The following is a 21,729-nucleotide window of genomic DNA, read 5'->3' as shown; positions in this document are numbered from 1 at the left end:
AGCTCCAAAGAAATTGGTATTACAAAATTTGCAATCCACTCATTGTCTCAAATGGTGATGGGGACAATGGTGATGGGGACATTGTTCATTTCACCCTGGAAACTTCTAATTTTCTCTTTTCAAATATAGGATAAGCACTGGATCTAAATTTAAATGTGTCATTACATTCTTCCAGGACAGTGAATGCAGGTTTGCTCTTAAAACCTGGATCTGTGCCCCTTCTTTTATGACTCAGGAACATCTAATAAATAAGGATCTTTTTAGACAAAGAAGATACGTATATTGAAAAAATATAATCTTTATAGATTCGTAGAAATGTTCTGTTTTAGAAATATTTAATAGAATTGGAATTCTAACTTGTTTCATTCCAAAATTCTGCATGACCCCTAATTACTCTATGCTTCTTAGCCCCAGGCACACTGGCTTCTTTTCTCCTGTGGGTAGAAACATAGCTTGTGGGGGAGGAGGGAGCAGAGAGAAACATCACAAGTCACTCCCTGTGAAATATTACTCTAAAGTGTCCTTTTCAACAATTGTTAAGGTAATTTGTTCATATGACGATTTTTAAGAAAATGGTATTGAAAAGATGCCAGAGGAAGCAGTGTGAATTATGCATTTAAAAATGCCATGGTCAGACCGTGGGATCAATAGAGAGGGGTTTTCATGCTCACTTACTTCTCAACAAACATCCTCTTATTAGATGCCAGAAAATAGTGGGGGCATATTTTGAAGCGGAAATTTTGTAGTTCAAATATTCTATACTCTTTTGAGTTGTCATATTTTTAGTGAAGCATCATTTCAGAAGAGCAAAGCCCGAGGAATTATAAATTATATAGGCATAATGCAAATAACCATGAAAATTCTTAAAAGAAAAGAAACATGAAAAAATAATATCCTAGATCTAAACTCCTAGATCATATCAGAGAAAGCTGAATGTAGAAGAAAATAAAATTGTCAGCAAATACTGATTAACTGGGGAGTCAGTAGATACTGCTTAATTCTTGATGTTAATAATTGCAGTTTGAAATGTTTGGATTTTTTTAAGTTATCACCAATTAAATTTAAAAACACTCTACATGTCTTGTGAATTACCAGAGGGAAAAAGCAATCATTGAAAATATAGTTCATAATAAAATAAACATGAAAAATTAATTACATTAATAATACTACCAAATATCGAGGCCAAATAGCCACTTTCTGAATATTCAGATAATAAAGAACTATGCTAGATGTTTTATATCATCCCCTTTAATCCTCATTTAAGTTTCTGAGATAGCTGTTTATGGTGCAGTTCAAAATCAGGTCTACTTGAATGTGAAGTTTGGAGTTTATTAATACAACAGTAAGATAGCAAATACAGATAATAACTTGTATCCCAATTTTCATTGATTTATATGAGCCATTGGCAATGTCGAACTGATAAATATTCTGAGGCTGGATTCCAGCTCAGCAGAAAAGACTGTTATGGACTATTAGTGATGCTTATTTTCAGATTTGCATCAAGTGTGCCACATATTAGCTATGTCAATCCCAGTTATAAAAATAGAAAACATAAAATTACAAGCAATAAGAACCAATGAATATCTTATGAAAATAGTTATAGATGGAATAAATGCATCTAACAAAGGAAAAGACTCAAAGGTCATTTAAAAATGTTATCCACATTTTTGGGGAGCCTGGGTGGCTCAGTCAGTTGAGTGTCTGACTCTTGATCTCAGTTCAGGTCTTGATCTCAGAGTGGTGAGTTCAAGCCCCATGTTGGCCTCCACACTGGGTGTGGAGCCTACTTAAAAAATATAAAATAAAATAAATAATTTTTTTGAAATGTTAGCCACATTTAAAATAAGGAATGTAGTCCCAAGTTAGCTAGATCAAATTTCACGAGAGAACAAAAGAGAGACCCATCTCAGTATATAACCCAACACTGAGAGCTCAACTTCTGACTAGACTTATCTTGGGCTGTGAGTATAAGTGAAATATTCAGAAGTAGGCAAAGGGCAGTCCTCTGCTCCGTGTTGGTCAGACACTGTCACAACTACTCAATCTAGTTCTGAGTGCTGGATTTTAGAGCAAACATTACTAGGTAAGTGCTTAACTGAAAAGTCCAAGACACAATACCTTGAAAACTGCCCTGTGAGGGCTGATTTAAAGGATCTGGGGAGATTTAAGCTCAGGAGGAAAGGCCTGGAGAGTACAAGAGCTCTGTCTTGAGGAAAAGGGGTTAAGCATGTTCTGTATTACTCCCTGGATCAAACTGTGACCAACGAATGGAAAACGCAAATGTAGATTCAGCTCAATATAAAGAAGCATTTTGTAAAAGGCAGGCTATGCTCCGACCAGATAGAAGTAGGTCCCTGTGACCACACATGTGTAAGCACTAGCTAGATGACCATCTGTAAGGAATGCTCTGGAAGGGATTCCTGCCTTGGATGATAGGTGGCACCGTCCTATCTTCCGATCTGGAGGACAGACTGTGGCCCGCAGAGAACTTTTGTTTGTTCTACCAAACATTTAAAATTAACTTTTAAAATGCCTTCGGGGGGAACAGATCTTCTGGAGTCCAGACAATCCACACTGTCCCTGTTGTCTCGCATCTTAGCTGCTGCGCAAGCATATGCCACCTGCCCTGTTTCGATTTGCATCGTGTCCAGTCCAGTTCCAAGATAATTTGTTCCTGTGACTCAACTTCACCAGAACTGTCACAGAATTTTCTACCACTGGGGGACAGAAAAGAGGAGACCATGGCAAAGAAATCAGTGCAGTGGAATAGATCAGTGTAGACGGTGAGCCCCAGGCTAAGGCTGAAATATTTCTTTTGCTCCACACAACTCCCCCGTACAGTACACCCCCAAAGACTCCTTTTCCTTTTCTCCCTCCCTCATTTATGTTTCAATTCCATAGACTTTCTTTTTCCCGAGCCTCTAGGAACTCAGACTACACTAAGAGTAAAACTCTCTACTTAAGATTCAAAAGTCTTTATTATCAACTCAGCTCAGCAAAGCAGCCCCGGGGGTGGACTTTTCTGGCGACTTTCAGCCATTGCAGGGACTCCGGGCAGGGCCCCGGGTCCTCGGTTCTGTGGTTGGTGTAATGCTGCCACCTGCTGATTATTCAGACAAAGTGCCTGAGGCATCTGTCTCCTCACAGGCGGGACTGTTCCAAACCTCTAGGCAGTGAAGCCGTCCTGCCCAGGCAGGGTCCACCTAACTGGGAGGGTAGAATCTGACTCTGTGAAGACAGGCCTGTGCTGAAAAAGGTAATTTCTAACGAATATTAATATTAATAATGGTACACATGAATGATATTTAATAATGATGTGAATCGTGATTGATTTTTTTTTTTAAGATTTTTTATTTATTTTTTTGACAGAGAGAGTCACAGCGAGAGAGGGAACACAAGCAGGGGGAGTGGCAGAGGGAGAAGCAGGCTCCCCGCAGAGCAGGGAGCCCGATGTGGGGCTCGATCCCAGGACCCTGGGATCATGCCCTGAGCCGAAGGCAGACGCTTAACGACTGAGCCACCCAGGCGCCCCTCGTGATTGATTTCTAATTGATAATATTAAGAGGATGTTCTGCAACAAAATTTATGTATGTAATTAGAACATCTTTTACAGGTGCATAAAGTCTTCACATATCCAGTATCTATTATTATTATAAATGTGCACGACAAAGCACATTTGCATTTGTCTGTTTAATCATCTATTGTAACCATCCTGGGCGAGGAAGTGTCTCATTCTTTGTATCATTAAATTGCTATAACCTTAAGAGAATATTTAGAATTTGCAAAACCAATTTCGAGATGTTTATCATCTAGTTGCTGAAAAGGTGGGTCTATAGGCAGGGAAAGATTTTTAGTTCTCTCATTGCAACCTCTCAAGTAACCCATCATTACCGCATTTATTCTTTACCCCATGAGACAACACTCAGCATGCCCAAAATCACACCGCTAGTAAACAGGAGAGTCAGAATCTGAATCCAGTAGATCTGGTTCCACCATTTTCTAAATGACTCAGTTAAGGGTCCTACTTGGATCTCAGTAGCATACATTGTAGAGAAGCTGGCCCCCCAGGAACTATGGGATTGGCAGAGTAAGGGAGCCAGCGGTCTCAAGGGATATGACAAACCCATAAGGGGGTTGGTGGTGGTTTGGAGCAGGATCCCTCCAGTAGTGGAGGGTTATAGTAATTAGATCTAGCTAGGAGAAAAGGACTGGTAGGTAGACGTATGGTGGGAAGTCAAGGACCTAATCTAGTGAAGTAAGGAAGAACTGTAACTTCTTGGGCATGTTAAGAGCCTGTGGAAAATCCCATTGATGAGGCTTCTAAAATTCTCCCAATCTTGGACTAGAGAGTTTCAGGAACTGGGCTGCGTTGGCCTGTGGATGCGGGTACTATTTCCATTACTCACCATACTGTCTTCCCTTAAGTCATGCCCTCCGTGTTACGTATTAGGTGTGAGGACGTGGGCACAACAAAGCACATTTGCATTTGTCTGTTTAATCATCTATTGTAACCATCCTGGGCGAGGAAGTGTCTCATTCTTTGTATCATTAAATTGCTATAACCTTAAGAGAATATTTAGAATTTGCAAAACCAATTTCGAGATGTTTATCATCTAGTTGCTGAAAAGGTGGGTCTATAGGCAGGGAAAGATTTTTAGTTCTCTTTAGAAACTAAACCATCTGTAAATTGGCCCACACTTTGCTTGGTAACTCTCCAAATGATTCAGATGCATGTATTTGACTTCTAAAATACAAGATAAACAAGCCTCTAGTCCTGAGAGAACTATGCCCCATCCCACCATTTGACCTCACCATCAAAGAAAGGCTCTCAAAATCTGGTTGTTTCACAAATTCACCTAAATGAGTTTAGGAGGTTATTTTGTTATTTGTTTTGGTTTGTTGTGCTTTACACTAGTGCAATTAACTGATGCTAACAGTTATAATTTACACATGCCCTTCTTAAAGGAAATCACTCTTTCTATCTTTTAGGGACCCTTTACTTTGGTGGTTGTTTATTTTCATATGGACCAGATTGGTATGGACCAAGCAGCATATGGAGGAATGAACTCTGACCCAGAGTTTTGTTCTGGTGCTCAAATGTATAATTCCATCTTGGGGTTGTAAGAGGAGAATAGAAACCATTTTATATGAAGATTATACTCAAGAATAGTAATTGCTTAGGGATCATCTAGAAAGTTTAAAGGATAATGATGTACCGGGAGTCCTTCACAGCTTATGGTGCAAATCTTGCACCAAAACATATAGAAAGAAGAAGAGGTTCCAAAGCTGTTTTTTCCATCCTTCAGCAAGTTTCAACTCTGCTGTTGAATATCTCTGGGATCCCTAACATTTACATGTTATGGGGTTGGAGAGTGAAGGGTACAGTCAGTCCCATCTTGTTCCTTCCTGTCCCACGGTCTGTCTACTGTAAAAGGGCTCTGGGGGCTAAGTAGAAAAGCTGCCGTGGGGGACGCCTGGGTGGCTCAGTTGGTTGGGCGACTGCCTTCGGCTCAGGTCATGATCCTGGGGTCCTGGGATCGAGTCCCACATCGGGCTCCCTGCTCAGCAGGGAGTCTGCTTCTCCCTCTGACCCTCCTTCCTCTCATGCTCTCTGTCTCTCATTCTCTCTCTCTCAAATAAATAAATAAAATCTTTAAAAAAAAAAAAAAGAAAGAAAGAAAGAAAAGCTGCCATGGGTCCTGAAGCTCGTAAACTGGGATGGGAGGCTTGTGTGGAAAATTCTTGGGTCCCTCACCCCACTCTGTAGGACTACTCAGTGGAGGGGCTCCAACCAAAGTGGCCGGGGCCCTTTGTATAGTACCAGAAAAATACTTTATATTCTGCATTGAGCATTTGAACAGTTTCTGCCATAATCATCACTGATTTCGTACCCATAGTTGTTATAAGGAGAAAAATAGGTGATTTTTTTCTAACTCTAAAAGGAGCCAAAGAGTTTTAATATTGGTTGAGCTCATTATAACAAGAGCAGTGGAGTCTTAAATATTACACCATATTGTGTAAATATCACACAAGTAAATTTCCTATAATAAAGATACAATGTGTATACACTATTTCCTTTGACAACAAGTAAACAAATGTTCTTCTATCCAGGCTAAAGTCTCTATAAAGATTGTATGTCACAGTTAAAGGAAAATCTCACAGGGAGTTCCTACCACACAAACTATTCAATTTTATAACAGTTGTTTTTTGGGGGTATTGGTTTTTGGTTTTACTCTTCTAAGTCTTTGTTATAAACCTCACACTACAGTGTTATTATTTTTTATTTAAATTGTTTATTGTTATTTTAAAAGATTTAGAGAATTAAAAAAATCTTTTAAAACGTACCTACATTCAGGGCGCCTGGGTGGCTCAGCCAGTTAAGTGTCCAACTCTTGATTTCTACTCAGGTTGTGATCTCGGGGTCCTGGGATCAAGCCCTGCATCAGGCTCTGCACTCAGCGGGGGACACTGCTGGAGATTCTTTCTCTCCCTCTCTCTTTGCCCCTACCCCTTGTGCACACACTCTCTCTCTCTCTCTAAGTAAATAAATAAATATTTTTTTAAAAAACGTACCCACACGTGATAGACACTGGGGAGGGTATGTGCTCTGGTAAGCGCTGTGAATTGTGCAAGACTGTTAAATCTCAGATCTGTACCTCTGAAACAAATAATGCAATATATGTTAAGAAAAAAAAAAAAAAAGAAGAAGAAGAAGGTAGCAGGAGGGGAAGAATGAAGGGGGGGACATCAGAGGGGGAGATGAACCATGAGAGACGATGGACTCTGAAAAACAAACTGAGGGTTCTAGAGGGGAGAGGGGTGGGAGGATGGGTTAGCCTGGTGATGGGTATTGAGGAGGGCACATTCTGCATGGAGCACTGGGTGTTATGCACAAACAATGAATCATGGAACACTACATCTAAAACTAATGAGGTAATGTATGGGGATTAACATAAGAATAAAAAAAACAAAAACAAAAACGTACCCACACTTTTTTTTTTCTTTCGGTCACTCCACTGTCTTCTCGCTTGGATCATTTCCAGTGAGAAACTCACTGCTTTCCTTGTCTTTGTTTCCCTTGTGTATAACGTGTCTTTTTGTCTCTGGCTGATTTTAAGACGTTTCTCTTTATCATTGGTGTTGGACAATTTCATCCTGATGTGCCTTGGTATAGTTTTCTTCATATTTCTCTTGTTTAAGGTTTGTCGAACATCTTGAAACAAACTTTTCTTTGAAACATTTCTTCCAATGTTTCTCCTCCTCTTTGGGCTATTCCGGTGACTTATGTGTTCACTACTTGGCTTGTCTCACAGTTCACTGATGATGTTCTTTTGATTTTTAAAATTTTTTTTTCTTTAATCTCTGTTTTTTATTTGGAATAGTTTCCACTGCTATGTCTTCAACTTCACTATTTTTTCTTCTGCAACTTCTAAAATGCTGTTAATCCATCCAGTATAAATTTTACCTGAGACATTGAGTTTTCATCTCTAGAATTGCAATTGGGTATTTTTTAATATCTAGTAGTCTCCCCTTATGACACAGTTAATCTTTCTTCTAGCTTCTTAAACGTATGGACTGTAGTCATAATAAGTGTTCTAAAGTCCTTGCTTGCTAATTCTAACATCTCTGTCAGTTCTAGGTTGGTTCCAGTTGATTGGATTTTTTCCTCACTATGGGTCATATATTTCTGCTTCTTTACATTCCTGGTATTTTTTGTTAGATGCCAGATATTGTAGATTTTACCTTATGGGTGCTAGATATTACTTTATTTCTATAAATACGCTTGAGCTTAGGTCTGGGACACAGTTGAGTGACTTGAAAACAGTTTGACCCTTTCAGGTCTCATTTTTAAGATTTGTGATGTGGGAAAAATGCTCATTCTAGGCCTAATTATTCCTCACTCCTGAAGTAAGGCCCTTCTGAGTACTCTGCCCCATAAGTACTCTGGGAATTGTGAGGTTTTGGAGTCTGGCTGATGGAAGCATGCTCTGTTCCAGGCCTGGGGACTGTTAGGCACTATGTTTTCTAAGCCTTTCCAGTGATTCTTTCCCCAGCCTCTGGTGTTTCCTCACACACATGAGCAGATCAGCCCTCAGCTACATACTCAGAAGGGTTTCTGTGAGTTCTCTCTTTGTGAAGATCTCTCCTCTCTTCCACTCTTCCCTGCAAACTCTATCTGGCTCAGTCATTCCAGACGTTTAATTTTATCTCTTCAACTCAGGGAGTCTGCCAGGTTCTGCCTGGGTCCGCCTTCCCTCGCTACACCACAGTCTATGAACTATCTCAAGGCAGGAAGCTGGGTGATTATAGGGCTCACATTATTTTTTCCTGCCTCTCAGGGGCAGCCATTTTTAATTACCTGATGCCCATATTCTTTTTTTTTTTTTTAAGATTTTATTTATTTATTTGACAGAGAGAGACACAGCGAGAGAGGGAACACAAGCAGGGGGAGTGGGAGAGGGAGAAGTAGGCTTCCCGCTGAACAGGGAGCCCATGCGGGGCTCGATCCCAGGACCCTGAGATCATGACCTGAGCCAAAGGCAGATGCTTAATGACTGAGCCACCCAGGCGCCCCCTGACGCCCATATTCTTGAAACCATTTTTCACATACTTTGTCCAGTTTTTCAGTTGTTTCAGGTGGGAGGAAAATCTAGTTCCTATTACTTCAGCTTGCCAGAAGCAGAAGTCTTCTTTAGGTCTATAACCAGTAAATATTTTCCATATTTTACCCTTAACTATATAATAAGAGAGGTAACAAGATCAAAGAAATTGTTTTCTCAAATTTCTTCCATGTCTCTAGGATTCAGCTATTAAAAACATCCTCTGATTTTTATTTGACAGAGAGAGAGAACACAAGCAGGGGGAGGGGCAGAGGGAGAGGGAGAAGCAGACTCTCCGCCGAGCAGGGAGCCTGATGTGGGGCTCCATCCCAGGACCCTGGGATCATGACCTGAGCCAAAGGCAGACGCTTAACCGACTGAGCCACCCGGGTGCCCCAAAAAACTTACATCCTCTGATATTCAGACGTTCATTTTAATTGAGGCTGAAAAAATGAATTTATGGAATTTATAAATTTTGATTCTACAAAGCTGAGCTTCCTTCTCTTTATTTTCACCACAGGGTGAGGTAGTTGGAATTTGGGCTGGGTAAACCAGCTCTGGAACCACGTCTCCACCAGCTGTCTTTGCTCAGACACATGGGCAATTAAAACTGGTGGGAGAGAGTCCTACAAGGAGATGAGGCACTGTTAATCCTTATTAGTGGGCCTGCCCTTGAAGGTTGGATCCAGAACACTTAAATAGAGCCTGGACTGTGTGTTTGCTTTTTCCTTTGAACTCTTCTGCAGCAGCTAGTTCTTCAAGCGAAGGCAAATTCCCTGTTTCTCACTTAGGTGAGCATAGACAAATAGCCACGAATAACATCCATCAACAATCAGGTTTTTTTTCCCTTCAGGCCACTCCCCAGACCCACATCCAACTTTTTCTCCCAGGACGAATAAGTCTCCTCTTTCTTCTTCTTGCAGAAGGGCTACACCCCAACCACCCTCCTCCCAGGCGACCTTCTCTTCTAACGCATAAAGCATTTCTCATTAGGTAGGAGAAAAAAATCTTACAATTTAATCTTCAGTAGGTTCATCCTCTAGTAGCCACCCATATCCCCCACCCCTGCTAATATAACATAATATCTATGGTAAAAGTTCAGATAGATTTAGAATTTTCAGGTGCTCATATTTACAGAGTCGTTACCTGCCCTCACTTAACATTGTTCTTTCTCTGCTCCTTCCAGCCTTTTGCAATGACAAGAGAAGCAGTCTAAACCATGAGCATGGACTTATAGTTGTATAGAGTCCACATGAAGCTAGTAAGGTTCTTATCCAACATTTAGTAAAAAAAAAAAAAAAAGAATATATATGTCTTGGTCAGTTAGGGCTGCTAGAACAGAATACCACAGACTGGGTGGCTCATAAAAATAGACATTTATTTCTCACAGTTCTGGAGGCTAGTTCAAGGTCAAGGTGCTGGCAGTTTCAGTGTTTGGTAAGAACCCACTTCCTGGTCCACAGATGGTCATCTTACATGGTAGAAGGGGCAAGGGATCTCTCATCTCTGGGGTCTTTTTTATAAGGTATTTTATAAGGTACTAATCCCATTAACGAGAGCTCTCATAATAGCATCACCATGGGGGTTAGGATTTCAAGGCATGATTTTTTGGGGGGGGGTGGGAGGGACATAATATTCAGTTCATTGCAAAATATATACACACAGATATATACATTTTGTTTTTTATTGTTTTGTCAGCGTGGCATTTAAGAGCTATGCATTTGCTTCTGGATTTTCTCCCCCTTATTGAAGATGCATCCACAATCGTTTGCTATTTCATCTTAAGAGATGGTCATCCTTTCTCCTTTATTTCGTGTTTTACTCCTTGTATCAGGAAACCAGTGACACAATTTCACTTGGACACTCTGACAATCGAGAAAATAAATCCTTGGAATTCCCCTGTTCATTTCTATCTGCGGGCAGTGGGCATTTATTGAGGATTTGCGGCCTGTCCGGCACAGAGAGGGTTTGAGCTCAGTCCTGCTGACGGCCTATTTCCCTTCCCTGACTCCAGGCCTCTTGACTTCTTTCCACAGGTGCCACAGTGAACAGAGACGACAGCTGCCAGTCTGACAGCAGCGGGTTCCTGGATGACCCCCTGGAGCCGCTGTCCCTGCAGGTAGGGGGCCACTGGAGGGTTGGAATATGGGTAAAAGGAAAGATAAGTAGAAAGCACGCCATGCCACCACATTCGGAAAGGGCAGCCAGCCCTTGGAAGACACGCACCATAGGCAGCCAAGGGACAGGGATTGGAGTCACACTAGACAAGGTGACAGAAAGCTTAGCATTCCTTTCCTTTTTATTTTCTTTGGATTTTGCCAAACAAGGAAGCTGAGCCTCATAGACGGAAGGGCTTAGTTAAAATAGTGAACTAAAGTAAACCTGAGTTTGTAACCCTTATCTTCTGACTCCTAAATCAGTGGTAATGATAAGGAAAAGACACATACACGTCTTAAACCTAGCGCCTCCCCCACCCTCCTGACCCATTTGCCTTTATCCTGGTTTCTCACACAGATGCCTTCCTTGCCAAGCAGCCAGAGTCCTGCTGAGAATGGATGTAGAAAGCCAAGGGATCAGAGCCAGTGCCTAGTGCCGCCCCAGGACTGCCAGCAGGAGTCAGATGGCTCTGATTCCAAGAGTATGGTGAGCACAGCCTTCTCAAATCAAGACTGGAGTATCATGGAGGAAAAGGCCTCAACATCTACGGTGGAGAAAGAGTCTCCGTTTGAGGATACAGAGAAGCCACCAGAGCCATTGACCCCAGATATGGCCTTTGCCGAGCCCGCCAGAGGAGAACAGCCAAGGAAAGACAGCCATCTGAGGCAGCATCTGCCCACGCCCCGAATGGAAGATGAGGCCATGGTGGGCACAGCTATCTCCAGATGTGACTGCCCTCTGGGGTTTAGGGTGCCCCACATCACAGAAGTCAAGGATGGGTTACTGAAGCTTGAGGGAGCTGGGGAAACCTACATGCGAACCCACCACTGCAAGTCCCAAAGATCACCTGGAGTTGATCCTGCTCATGACAAGCTCCTTCATGTAGACTCTGAGGCTGCAAGAGGAGCAGAAAACAACAAAATCTATCCGGACACCAACAATACCTCACTGACAGGAGAAAGCCCACCACAGCATGTCCCCAAGCCCAGTAATGTCATGTCCTATACAGTTGACCTTATCCAAACATCCGAAAAGCTCATTCCCCACCTAGATAAACCCACTGGAGATACTCCCCACACAAAGCCAGTATGTAGTGCTTTGGGTCACATACCACATAGAGCAGAACCTGAGATGGAGAAGTTTCCTCTAAATGCTGACTCAAACACTGTTGGTTCCAAGCCTGTGACAATCCAGATGTCCTCCAATCTGGCATCAGCTGCTCAGAATGCTGTGGCTTTGGGGACTGGTTGTAAAAGAACAACTTTAGAATGCACTGTGCGTGACCCTGCTCCCACAACAGAACCAGGACTGGAGACAAAATTGAGACAGTGCTGTGATGTTTCTGTTCAGACCAATATAAGTGAGCCTAGGCCCTGGCATTGCTGTTCAGCTCCAAGTACCAAGGCCCAGCGCCTCACCAAATCCGTCTCTCTAGACACAGGCTTCCCTCGTATCTACCCAGCGGGCATCTGCCATGCTGTATCCACCCACTGCTGTGTGTGCTGTCATCACCATCCCCACTGCCACTCAGAGAGGCAGAGCCCTGGCCCTGTGCCCTCAGCCTGTAGGCACTGCTCATGCTCACATCATCATCTGGAAGCCCAGTTTGTGAAGACTTTGAACGTCCTTCAGGACACTACAGTGAAGGAGCTGTGTTCTGTAAGTATTCATCTCTGCCAAGAGGGAAGACAGATGGAGCAATAGCCCCTCAGGGATAATGTTCAGGTCCCCTGAATGCAAGCTTTCAGGGCATACCTTTCCATCTCAAATCATGAGTAATATCTGCAGAGAGCTTTATATCTTACGATATATTCTCACAAGTTTCTTCTTATCTCATATGTCCAATCACCTTCTGAAGTAAGGAGGCAAATTTCATTATTAATTTCCATTTGACAGAGTGATATAGAACAATAAATTCATGTGTAAGGTTATAAACATTAATGCATCTGTACCTCATCTACAATTCAGTCTGACTGAACAATTCTCTGTCTTAAATTCACTTAACTGAATAATCTTGCACAAGCCATTACATCTCTCTGAGCCTAGTTCCTGCTTTGTAAAATAGGGAGACTTTTCATGCCATAGACACAAGATTGTTTTAGGATTGAGTGAGAGAAAGCCTGTAAAGCACTCAGCATGCTCGGACACTCAGCATGGTGCCCAGCCCACAGAAAGCCCTAGAAAATGCTAACTGAGTGGCTCTTATTCTTATTATTAATTTTCATCACTGTTTTATTATTGTTCAGCTCTTGAATCTAGAGCCTCTCTAGAAGCTCTATGTCACATAGAGGGACTCCTGCTCCATCTTGCTGAGTTTATTTAAAAGTGGACATTGAGTTTACTGAAAACTGAATGACCCCCAACCTGTTCAGCCCCTGATAAATCAATAAGCATTTAGTGAGTCCTTCTAGTGTCCCCTCTTCAGTGATTCTCAAGGTAAGAAATGATCTAGGTTGTCAAGGTTAGCCATTCATTAAAAAAATTAAGAGCATCACACATGAAACCACCTGCACTGAAAGTGAAAAAACAGAAAGGTGGCACAGATAACATAGGGCTACTGCTGTTCAAAGGAGAGCGGAGGGCAACTGTAATTTATTAAGCATCTACTGTTTGATGCCTGACAGGTGACCTTCCCATTCTTTTAATTCCACAAATATTTATTGAGTGCCTATGCTAATTACTTTATTTACCGTATGTTGAGTAACCTTCATTTTCACCCATGCCATAAATCCTGAGCCCCTCATATATATGCCAAGTCCTCCCTCTTTTACAAATGAGGAACCTAGAACCAAGAGAGTGTAACTTTCCAACTTCCCCCACTAATAAGTGGTTAGTTCTGATTCTAATTCAGATCTAGCTGACACCAAATTCTCAGACAACACACTCCAGGCAATGATGTGTCTAACTTTAAAGTATCTAAATCTGTAGAAGTGTAATAACAACATGAGAAAGTGATTACGAGAAAGATAAGGCAAGTTACTACATAGCCCTTCAAGATCTAGAAATCTGCATAAATGTTATATAAAAGTAGAAAGAGAATCAATGAAAGATAAGTAATTTACTACATCATTTTTCAAATTGCAAGGTTTGAGACATTTGGAATATTTTTAAGTGGGTTGTTAAAAGGGTTGAACTAGTGAAAGAAGTCATTGAGATTAATTCTGCTTATAATACTATCCAAAAGTTTCATGGGAGTGAAGAACAAAGGCTGAGGTCCATCGGACTTTCAAAAGACCCAGGTTCAAATCCTAGAAAGTAGTAGGAGTCATCCCCACCATCATCATCACTAATATTTATTAAGGGATTTTAAATGCTGTAAGGTGGTGGGTTTCAACTGGGGATAATTTGCTCCCATCCTTAGTAATATTTTGCAATGTTTGAAGACATTTTGGTTGTCATATCTGGGGTAGGCATTGCTGTTATTAGTGCGTAGAGGTCAGGGATACTGCTAAACATCCTACAATATGCAGGACAGCCCCTGACCCAACAAAGAATTATCTAGCCCCAAATAACAACAATGTCAGGGTTGAAAAACTCTGCTTTAAGGAAATAAACATATACTTGGCTACATAGTTAACATAGGAAAATGTTAGGTATGAAAGATGGCTGGAGAAGATAACATTTTAAGAGGTTGTAGGGGGAAAAAAATATTAAATCCTACAATTAGGTACTCCAGTTTCCATGATGTAAACCAGGTTGTTGGTCCAAAATATCCTGAAAGATTTTTTTCTAATTTACATTTTTAAGGTAAGTTCTACAAGGATATATAAATTAAACCATATTTAGTTTTATATTTAATTTTATTAAAAATAATAAAAATCAAAATTGTGCTAAAAACTCCAGAAGAAATGGTCTCTTTAGATATACCCAATGTCAATCTTTTAATGGAAATGTTTATTTATTCCATAATAAGATACTATCTAGTTTCTGTTCACATCGCAACTCTTAAAAACAACCCATTTACTGATTGGGTTAAAAAGAGAAATAGGGGTGCCTGGGTAGCTTAGTCAGTTCAGTGTCTGCCCTTGATTTCCACTCAGGTCATGATCTCAGGGACATGAGACTGAGCCCCACATGGGGCTCCACACTCTGATCATGGAGCCTGCTTAGCCTGCTTACAGAATCTCTGTCTCCCTCTCTATCTGCCCCTCCCCTCCCCACACCACCCCACCCCATTCCCGTTCATGCTCTTGCTCTCTCTCTCTCTCGCTCGCTCTAAAAAAAGAGAGAGAGAGAAAGAGAGAAATAACAAACACATATCCACAGACTAAGAAGCTAGATGTCTGTCATCAAACTGTCTTTGGGAAGCACTATCATTTCATTTATTAATATAATAATCAAGTATCTTTGGCAATAGCCATATATGATACTCAATTAGCCTATCATTTATTCAGTTATATGGCCACAAATGAAAAAAGGGGAACTCAGCCTTTCATGGCACAAGTGGAAAAGACCTAATGAGGGTTTTTAGCATGGTTGAGGTGACTGTGACAAATCAGTGCAGACAAAAGGGACACCAGGGTCTGGAGTGGCTCAGTTATTCAAAGGGTAGGCCTGACGACAGGTGCTAGGAAAACCACAGCATCCAGAGAGCATAGCTGACCAGTTAGTACAGCCCAGCAAAACCATTAATATGAAAGGTTTTAATAAGACATAAAGGATTTATAAGGTATTTGGGAGTGTCCTCATGAATTTGTAGGAGCATGGTTCTGGAAACTGCAGAAGCCAGCTACAGGGTAAGGACTGGTTCTGGCAGTGAGGCAAGGACATTGATTAGAACAGGAACCAAAGATTAAGCCTGGGTCAGCTCCAGGGGTGAGTGACCTTTCATGCAGAGCAGAGCTCTCCCCATTTCTTGCTGAACTTGGGCCGAGGTAGCCCCAGCTGTGTGGGGAGATCTGACAACTGAAAATAGACCTTTTTCTTGCTTTGACACTATGAGACATCGGCTCTTCTGCAGAACATACAGGGGATTTGTGTCCTGTTATGCACAACGGCCATCTTCAGGGTTGTGTGTAGCTTTCAAATGAGTAGGAGTTTAAATGAGTGTGCATGCCACCATCTCGTGTCTTCTAAAACCTTGTGTCATATTGCCTCTGCCTGCTGTCCTCCTAGAATTCACAATTGTACAAAAAAAAGGTATTTTCACATCAAATTGATCTGACATTATACACCCTGAAATGCATACTATCTCAGGTTTTATTAGATGACAATGCATTTCTCCTTATTTAGAGTCAAGGGACCACAAACATACAGAGAAAACGGTCTTTTACATGTGCCTTATTATACTCGTGGGCAGGTATACACGCAGGCACACAGAGAACTTGCAGAAAAGCAAGTGAAAATGGGGGATTGCATTCACCCACAAGAGCAGGCTGCTTAAGCCAAAGAACAAACTCAGGAACAGAGAGAAAAGGTATCTATGGTGAGTGACTCTGGGTTTGTAAGGCCTGAAAAATATTCTGGAGAAGAATGTCTCTAAATCAGATACTAGGTGCTAACTACGGTTACAAAAATTATTTATTAAAAAAACTTATCTGGACAATTAATCTTGGATCAAGTTCAGATTATAGGCAGGGATAGATCCTATCTATTACCTTTCAATGGAAGTTCCAAGCAAGTGTTGAAAGTAAGAGCAATTTTAGGTAAAAGACTCAGAAAAACCTCCCCACCTCCTCCCCTTACAGAGCAGTATGTAACAGTGCAGAGACTCACTTGACTAATTGGTAAATGCTATTTCTGTGGTCTTGTGGGACACCATGGTTTGTTGATATGATTCATTCTTTTGTATATGTGAATTCTTCAAAATAATTTAGTAATTAAAAAAAACTTTCCAGAAAAGAAAATAAGATCATCTGAAATTAGATGTTTGGATATTAGAAAATTCTTCTATGATGTTCATGATTTAGCTTTAAATAAAAAGAAAGCATACACAGCTTAACAAGTCAGATGAGCCAACTCAAAAGTGAAGTTTCAATGTTTTCTGGTGGTTTCTTGCTCTTACTACTAAAGTTTGTCTTAATGCGCTTGAGTCAGTTGAGTAGACCTTGAATTGATTCTGGGTTATAACCTAGCACTTACATCGGAAGAAAGAGTTTGAAACAGCCTCTTATTTTTTTTTCCTTGCCTAAGGTTTCCTTTTCTCTGAAAACTAATTCTATACCTGTTCTAGAGCTGAAATGTAGTGTTAGTACTTCCAAATGACCAGAAGATGGCAGTGTTTCAGAATCTTCCACCTCACTCCCTTCTCTGGTACCAAACAGCCAGGAGTTACTCCTATATCCCAGCCCCGCGTGCCTTCCAATCACAAAGGGTTACCCCAAAATAACTAGATGAAGCGTAAACTTTAATATTTCTAATGCTCAGCCTACTTGAGCACCATGTCTCCATGCCCCTGGCCTGACCATCCCTAGAACTTGGTCAGCCTGTAGGAATCTACTAGGACCATTCAACCAGCTCAGTCCTAAGGGACAAATAGCTTGTCCCCGTGTCTAGCCACACTGCTGTGACTCAGTTAGATCTTGAGAAGAAAAGAAATGAATCAGGCTTGAAATCTGCCCTTTTTTGACCTTGGACAAGTCAGTTTGCCCTTCTGTGTCAGAACACTTGTCTATAAAAAGAACACTTCATGGTCTCTAACATCCTTTCTAGTTTCAAGAGCCATAACTGTGGTCACCTTTCAAGCACGATTGCCAACATCAGTAACACTTCAAATACTCCTCTAACTGGTTCAAATGCACTCACACTGAAGCAAAAGTAATTAGAGAGTTTTGCCATGTAAAATATGTTATTCAAATATAAAAATTAAGGGACAGAATCAAACCGAACTCTCAGAGCAAAATGATGAGGAGTTTTCAGTATAAAAGCATCACTTGTAGGAAAGTATTTCTACTATGACAATTCCAGTAAAAGTAGCCATGAAGCTGCCAGGATCTTGGCCATGGGGCTTGGAGGAGAAGAGTAAGAAATCTGGGACTTCCTAAAAACAGGGCTAAGAGGAATTAACACAGCTGTAAGACTGGTCTCCATGGAAGTAAGAAAAGAAAGTTGAAAGAAGACTGCCATGAAAATCAGTTTCCTTTAAAGAGCTTTCCAGAAGCCCCACTCCATGCTCTCCACTTCCATCTCATTGCCATCCTACTACAAGGGATGCTGGGAAATGTCATTTGTTAGACACATTGTTGCCCTAAGACATTAGAAGTCTGTTCATGTGAATAAAGGGGGAAAAGACAGTTAGCAGGCAGCTAGCAGCCTCTGCCATGCTACTCTGGGAGGCAGGGAGGGCAGGCAAACCCATGCGCCTGGTAGAGAAAGCATTAGGGTCTAACAAGCATTAATGTCGCTTAAAGTCAGATGGGTGGAGATACTGGGGTCCTGGATCATGCATGTATTCAAAGCATGATCCAACCTGGGCTGGAAAACAAGGGCGATAGCTAGTAAGAACTCAGCAAATCATCAGGTTCCCAACAAATGGACTGAACTTAGGGGCTGCAGGAAGATATATATCTATATCTATATCTATATATATCGATATAGATATAGATATAGATATAGATATAGATATAGATATAGATTAGGATATATATAGGCAGAAGCACAGTCATGCAGAGAAAGTAAGATTTAAAGAATGGTTCACATCAGGAACAATAAGGAGCAGGATGGGGAGCATAGACAGAGTTCAATTCTAGATTCCAGTTCATGAAGATAGTGGGATGCCTAAATGATGCCTGCCTTACTCTGGATGAGCTTGTTAGCCACATGGAGCTGATCCTGCAGATTTCACCATCAGGGATTGCAGTTAAGCAGGGCTAAGACTGATAAAAAAAAATATTCTAAGCAGACTTTCTCTAATCAAACACATACCATCAGGACAGATGTGTTCAATGTTATTGAGATTCAGAGTGAGGCAGTATTCAAAACCCAAGTTAAACAAGATTTAACAGGGCTCAACTTTCCTAAGCACAAACCCTTACTTAGGCCCTTTCCCTCCTGCTGTCCTTTATCTGCGTCCTTGTACCCCTACATCACCTAGTTCTTCAGACAGCCATCCTGTCTCCGGGACATAATGTCTCCAAGAGCCAATCAACAACCAACTACCGTCCCGTCCCAGCCAAGTATTGCCTGCCCTGGCCTGGAGAAGCCAAAGGCTGGGCTTTCCTCTTTATTCTTCCCCACACATTAGCGACAGGGCTTCATTGCAGACAAGGGAGCCCCAGGGGGGAAGGCAGGCTCCACCGTGGTGAGCTCTTGCAGTGAATCCAAAAGGACTTCCTTTTCAGCTCTTTCTAATTGTTCTCAGTGCACAGTCCACGAGATGGAAGTGATGAAGATGGTGTGCCGGAGTTTCCGGGAGCATCTGGAGGAAATTGAACAGCACCTTACAGGACAGCAGGCACTCTTTTGCAGGGACATGTCAGAGGAGGAAAGGTAATTATCGAAGAGAGTCATAAAAGTAAGTAGAGCCCACACACCTGGAGCAAGGAAAGGTAATCAGGGCAGGACAGATGAGCACCAGGGAGGAGGACTAATGAGAAATGAATCCTTTTCCTTTGCTTTCCTGTTCTTGTTCTTGCTTTCTCAGTGGGGGTCTGTGAGAACTATTTGCTAGATAGCAACACTCACTCTTTAAGGCCAAGGCTTTTTGAGGTCAGAAGATGGGCAGTCAGCTGGGAAGATGGGGATAGCCAGCAGGATATCTTCCATTAATGTGAATGGGACTTATGCAAATGTAAGTATTGGGGGTTCTTAGAGTTTTGAAAATCTGCATTATTTTCACATAGATGAAAAGCATATGTCCCAGAAGTCGATTAGCTGTTGCCTGGGCCTGAGGGGTGGGAATAAGGATTAACTGTAAAGGGACACAGGAGTTTTTATTGGGCAGAGGGAAGTGATCCCAAACTGACTGGTGGTGAGTGAAACAACTTGGCAAATGTACTAAAAATCATTGCATTGGACTGTTAAAATAGGTGAACTCCATGGTATGCAAATTATTCTGCAATAGAGTTGTTTAAAAAAGAAAGAACACCCGCCCTGGTGATATACCATGTCTGCCACTGATAACAAATAAAGAAGGTGACTTTCCCTTGTAAGAAATGTCAGAGGCCTGACCTACATTTTGAGAGGGATGATGGAGGACTGCGCTTGGAGGTGATGGGAAATGTGGTCGATTTCTATTCTCTACCTGCAGGGAGGAGGCCGAACAGCTGCAGACTCTCCGCTGGGCCCTGCGGCAGCAGATAGAAGAGCTGGAGTTTCATTTAGGAGACCGGGCTCAGCAAATCAAAGACGAGATTCTATTGGTACGGGGCAGTGGGTTGTGAAGCTGGACTCTGTCCTGCCGACCGCCGGAGGGATGCATTAAATCAGAAACCTGATAGTGCAATCAGTTCAGATTCTAGGATTATGGGCCAACACCTCCATTTTAAGTATAAAAAAAGTGAAGCCTTTGCTCAAGGCCACGTGGCTAGCTGGTAGCAATTGAGGATTAGAACTCAGGTCGTCTAATTCCTATGCCAATCTTTCCTCCTGTCCTGTAAATAAGTGATACATATTAATAATAATTATTATTATTAGCCATTTTCCCGATGAGAATAAGAAACACAACTGTTGAACTAGTATGGCTTAGTCATTGCCAGAATCTGCTGCTAACTCACAGAGCCCCCTCTAGAGAATTCCCCACCCAGGAGTACCTTTCCCAAAAGTCTGGCTTAGCTGTTTGGTGCAAATATGCTAAGTTGCCCACTCTTTTTGTTCTTACTTTCCTTTTAGCAGCTTGAGCTTCTCACAGAGGAACAACCTGAACACTATCCAAACCTGCATGACTGTAACTGGGCGGAAGAAAAGAATGGCTAGACTTCAGGTGATAAAGTCCACTCAGCCATGGTGCCGGGGGTTGCCTTTCCTCCCCACGATGGCCAGCAGGCTCCCAGCTCAAGGGTGACCCATTTGGCTGCCTTCTCTCCACCCACCTTGGAGAGCAGCACCAGGATGTCTCCTCCAGCTGAGGCAGAGTCAGGCCCAGCCCCTTTGTCAAATTGTCCTATTGGAGAAATGGGTATGAACGTCTTCCTCTAAATCAGAGTGGTTTTGGTGACCTTCCTACAAAGTGTAAGAGCACATTCTGGCCAGACAAGGAAATCTAAATTGCCCCCAAGAAGTGTTTATCAACCCTTCTTCAGCTATTTTTAAAAATATTCTACTCTGTGGTTCCACCCAAGAGAATCTCAATATTTCAATATCTATTCAATACAGAATAAGTGAGTACCTACTATGTGTCTGGCACTGGGAATACATGGTAGCCAAGATATAGATAGATAGATAGATAGATAGATAGATAGATAGATAGATAGATAGATAATAGATAGATAGATAATAGATAGATAATAGATAGATATAGATAGATAGATAGATAGATAGATAGATAGATAGATATAGAGATAGAGATATATAGATATCTAGGTAAAAATGATATACAGTCTTTGCCCTGCAGAAACTTAGAGTCTACTGGGGGAGATAGAATGTGGACACATAAAGACATATGGATTTGAAAACTGTGAAAGAGCTTTGAAGGAAATCACACGGTTTTATGAAAGACAACATAGAAGGGAGTCTGATTGAGATCAAGATGTCAGGAGGGCCTGGTTGAGAAGTGACAACAGATGAGGGAAAGAAAATCCAGGCCCCAGAAGTACCTGAGGCAGTCGGCCCCTGGAAGCACTGATGAAGCTCTTACCATGTGCCAGGAGATCCTCGAATGCTGGAGACGGCTGTGACACATAAAGAGTTGGATGGGGAGCGAAGAAAACAAGAACAACCAACAAGATAATTTCAACATTGACAAATGCCATGGAGAAGACAGTGTGGGAACACTGTAGGGGGTGGTATGGAAGAAAATCGAACGGCATTACTGAGGGTGACAGGCAGGGCCTTGCTGAAAGGAGGTTATTTGGCTTAGACCTGAATGGTGAGGAAG

At 41.8% G+C, this 21,729-nt stretch overlaps 1 protein-coding gene across 1 annotated transcript in view; it reads left to right on the top strand.

Moving 5' to 3' along the window:
* ITPRID1 (ITPR interacting domain containing 1) overlaps positions 1-20,831 on the top strand; it is a 72,676-nt gene extending 51,845 nt beyond the window's left edge. Inside the window, 5 exon segments of the mRNA XM_045865218.2 lie at positions 10,637-10,719; positions 11,115-12,416; positions 19,057-19,184; positions 19,945-20,056; positions 20,526-20,831. Coding sequence (XP_045721174.2) covers positions 10,637-10,719; positions 11,115-12,416; positions 19,057-19,184; positions 19,945-20,056; positions 20,526-20,831 — 1,931 coding nt within the window.
* Positions 20,832-21,729: the final 898 nt, after the last annotated feature.

This window comes from Mirounga angustirostris, unplaced genomic scaffold (assembly GCF_029215605.1).
Source record: "Mirounga angustirostris isolate CCGP_5_RB_7025 unplaced genomic scaffold, mMirAng1.0.hap1 SCAF_12, whole genome shotgun sequence".
NCBI classification, from domain to species: Eukaryota; Metazoa; Chordata; class Mammalia; order Carnivora; family Phocidae; genus Mirounga; species Mirounga angustirostris.
This window is presented reverse-complemented; position numbering and strand designations above follow the sequence as displayed.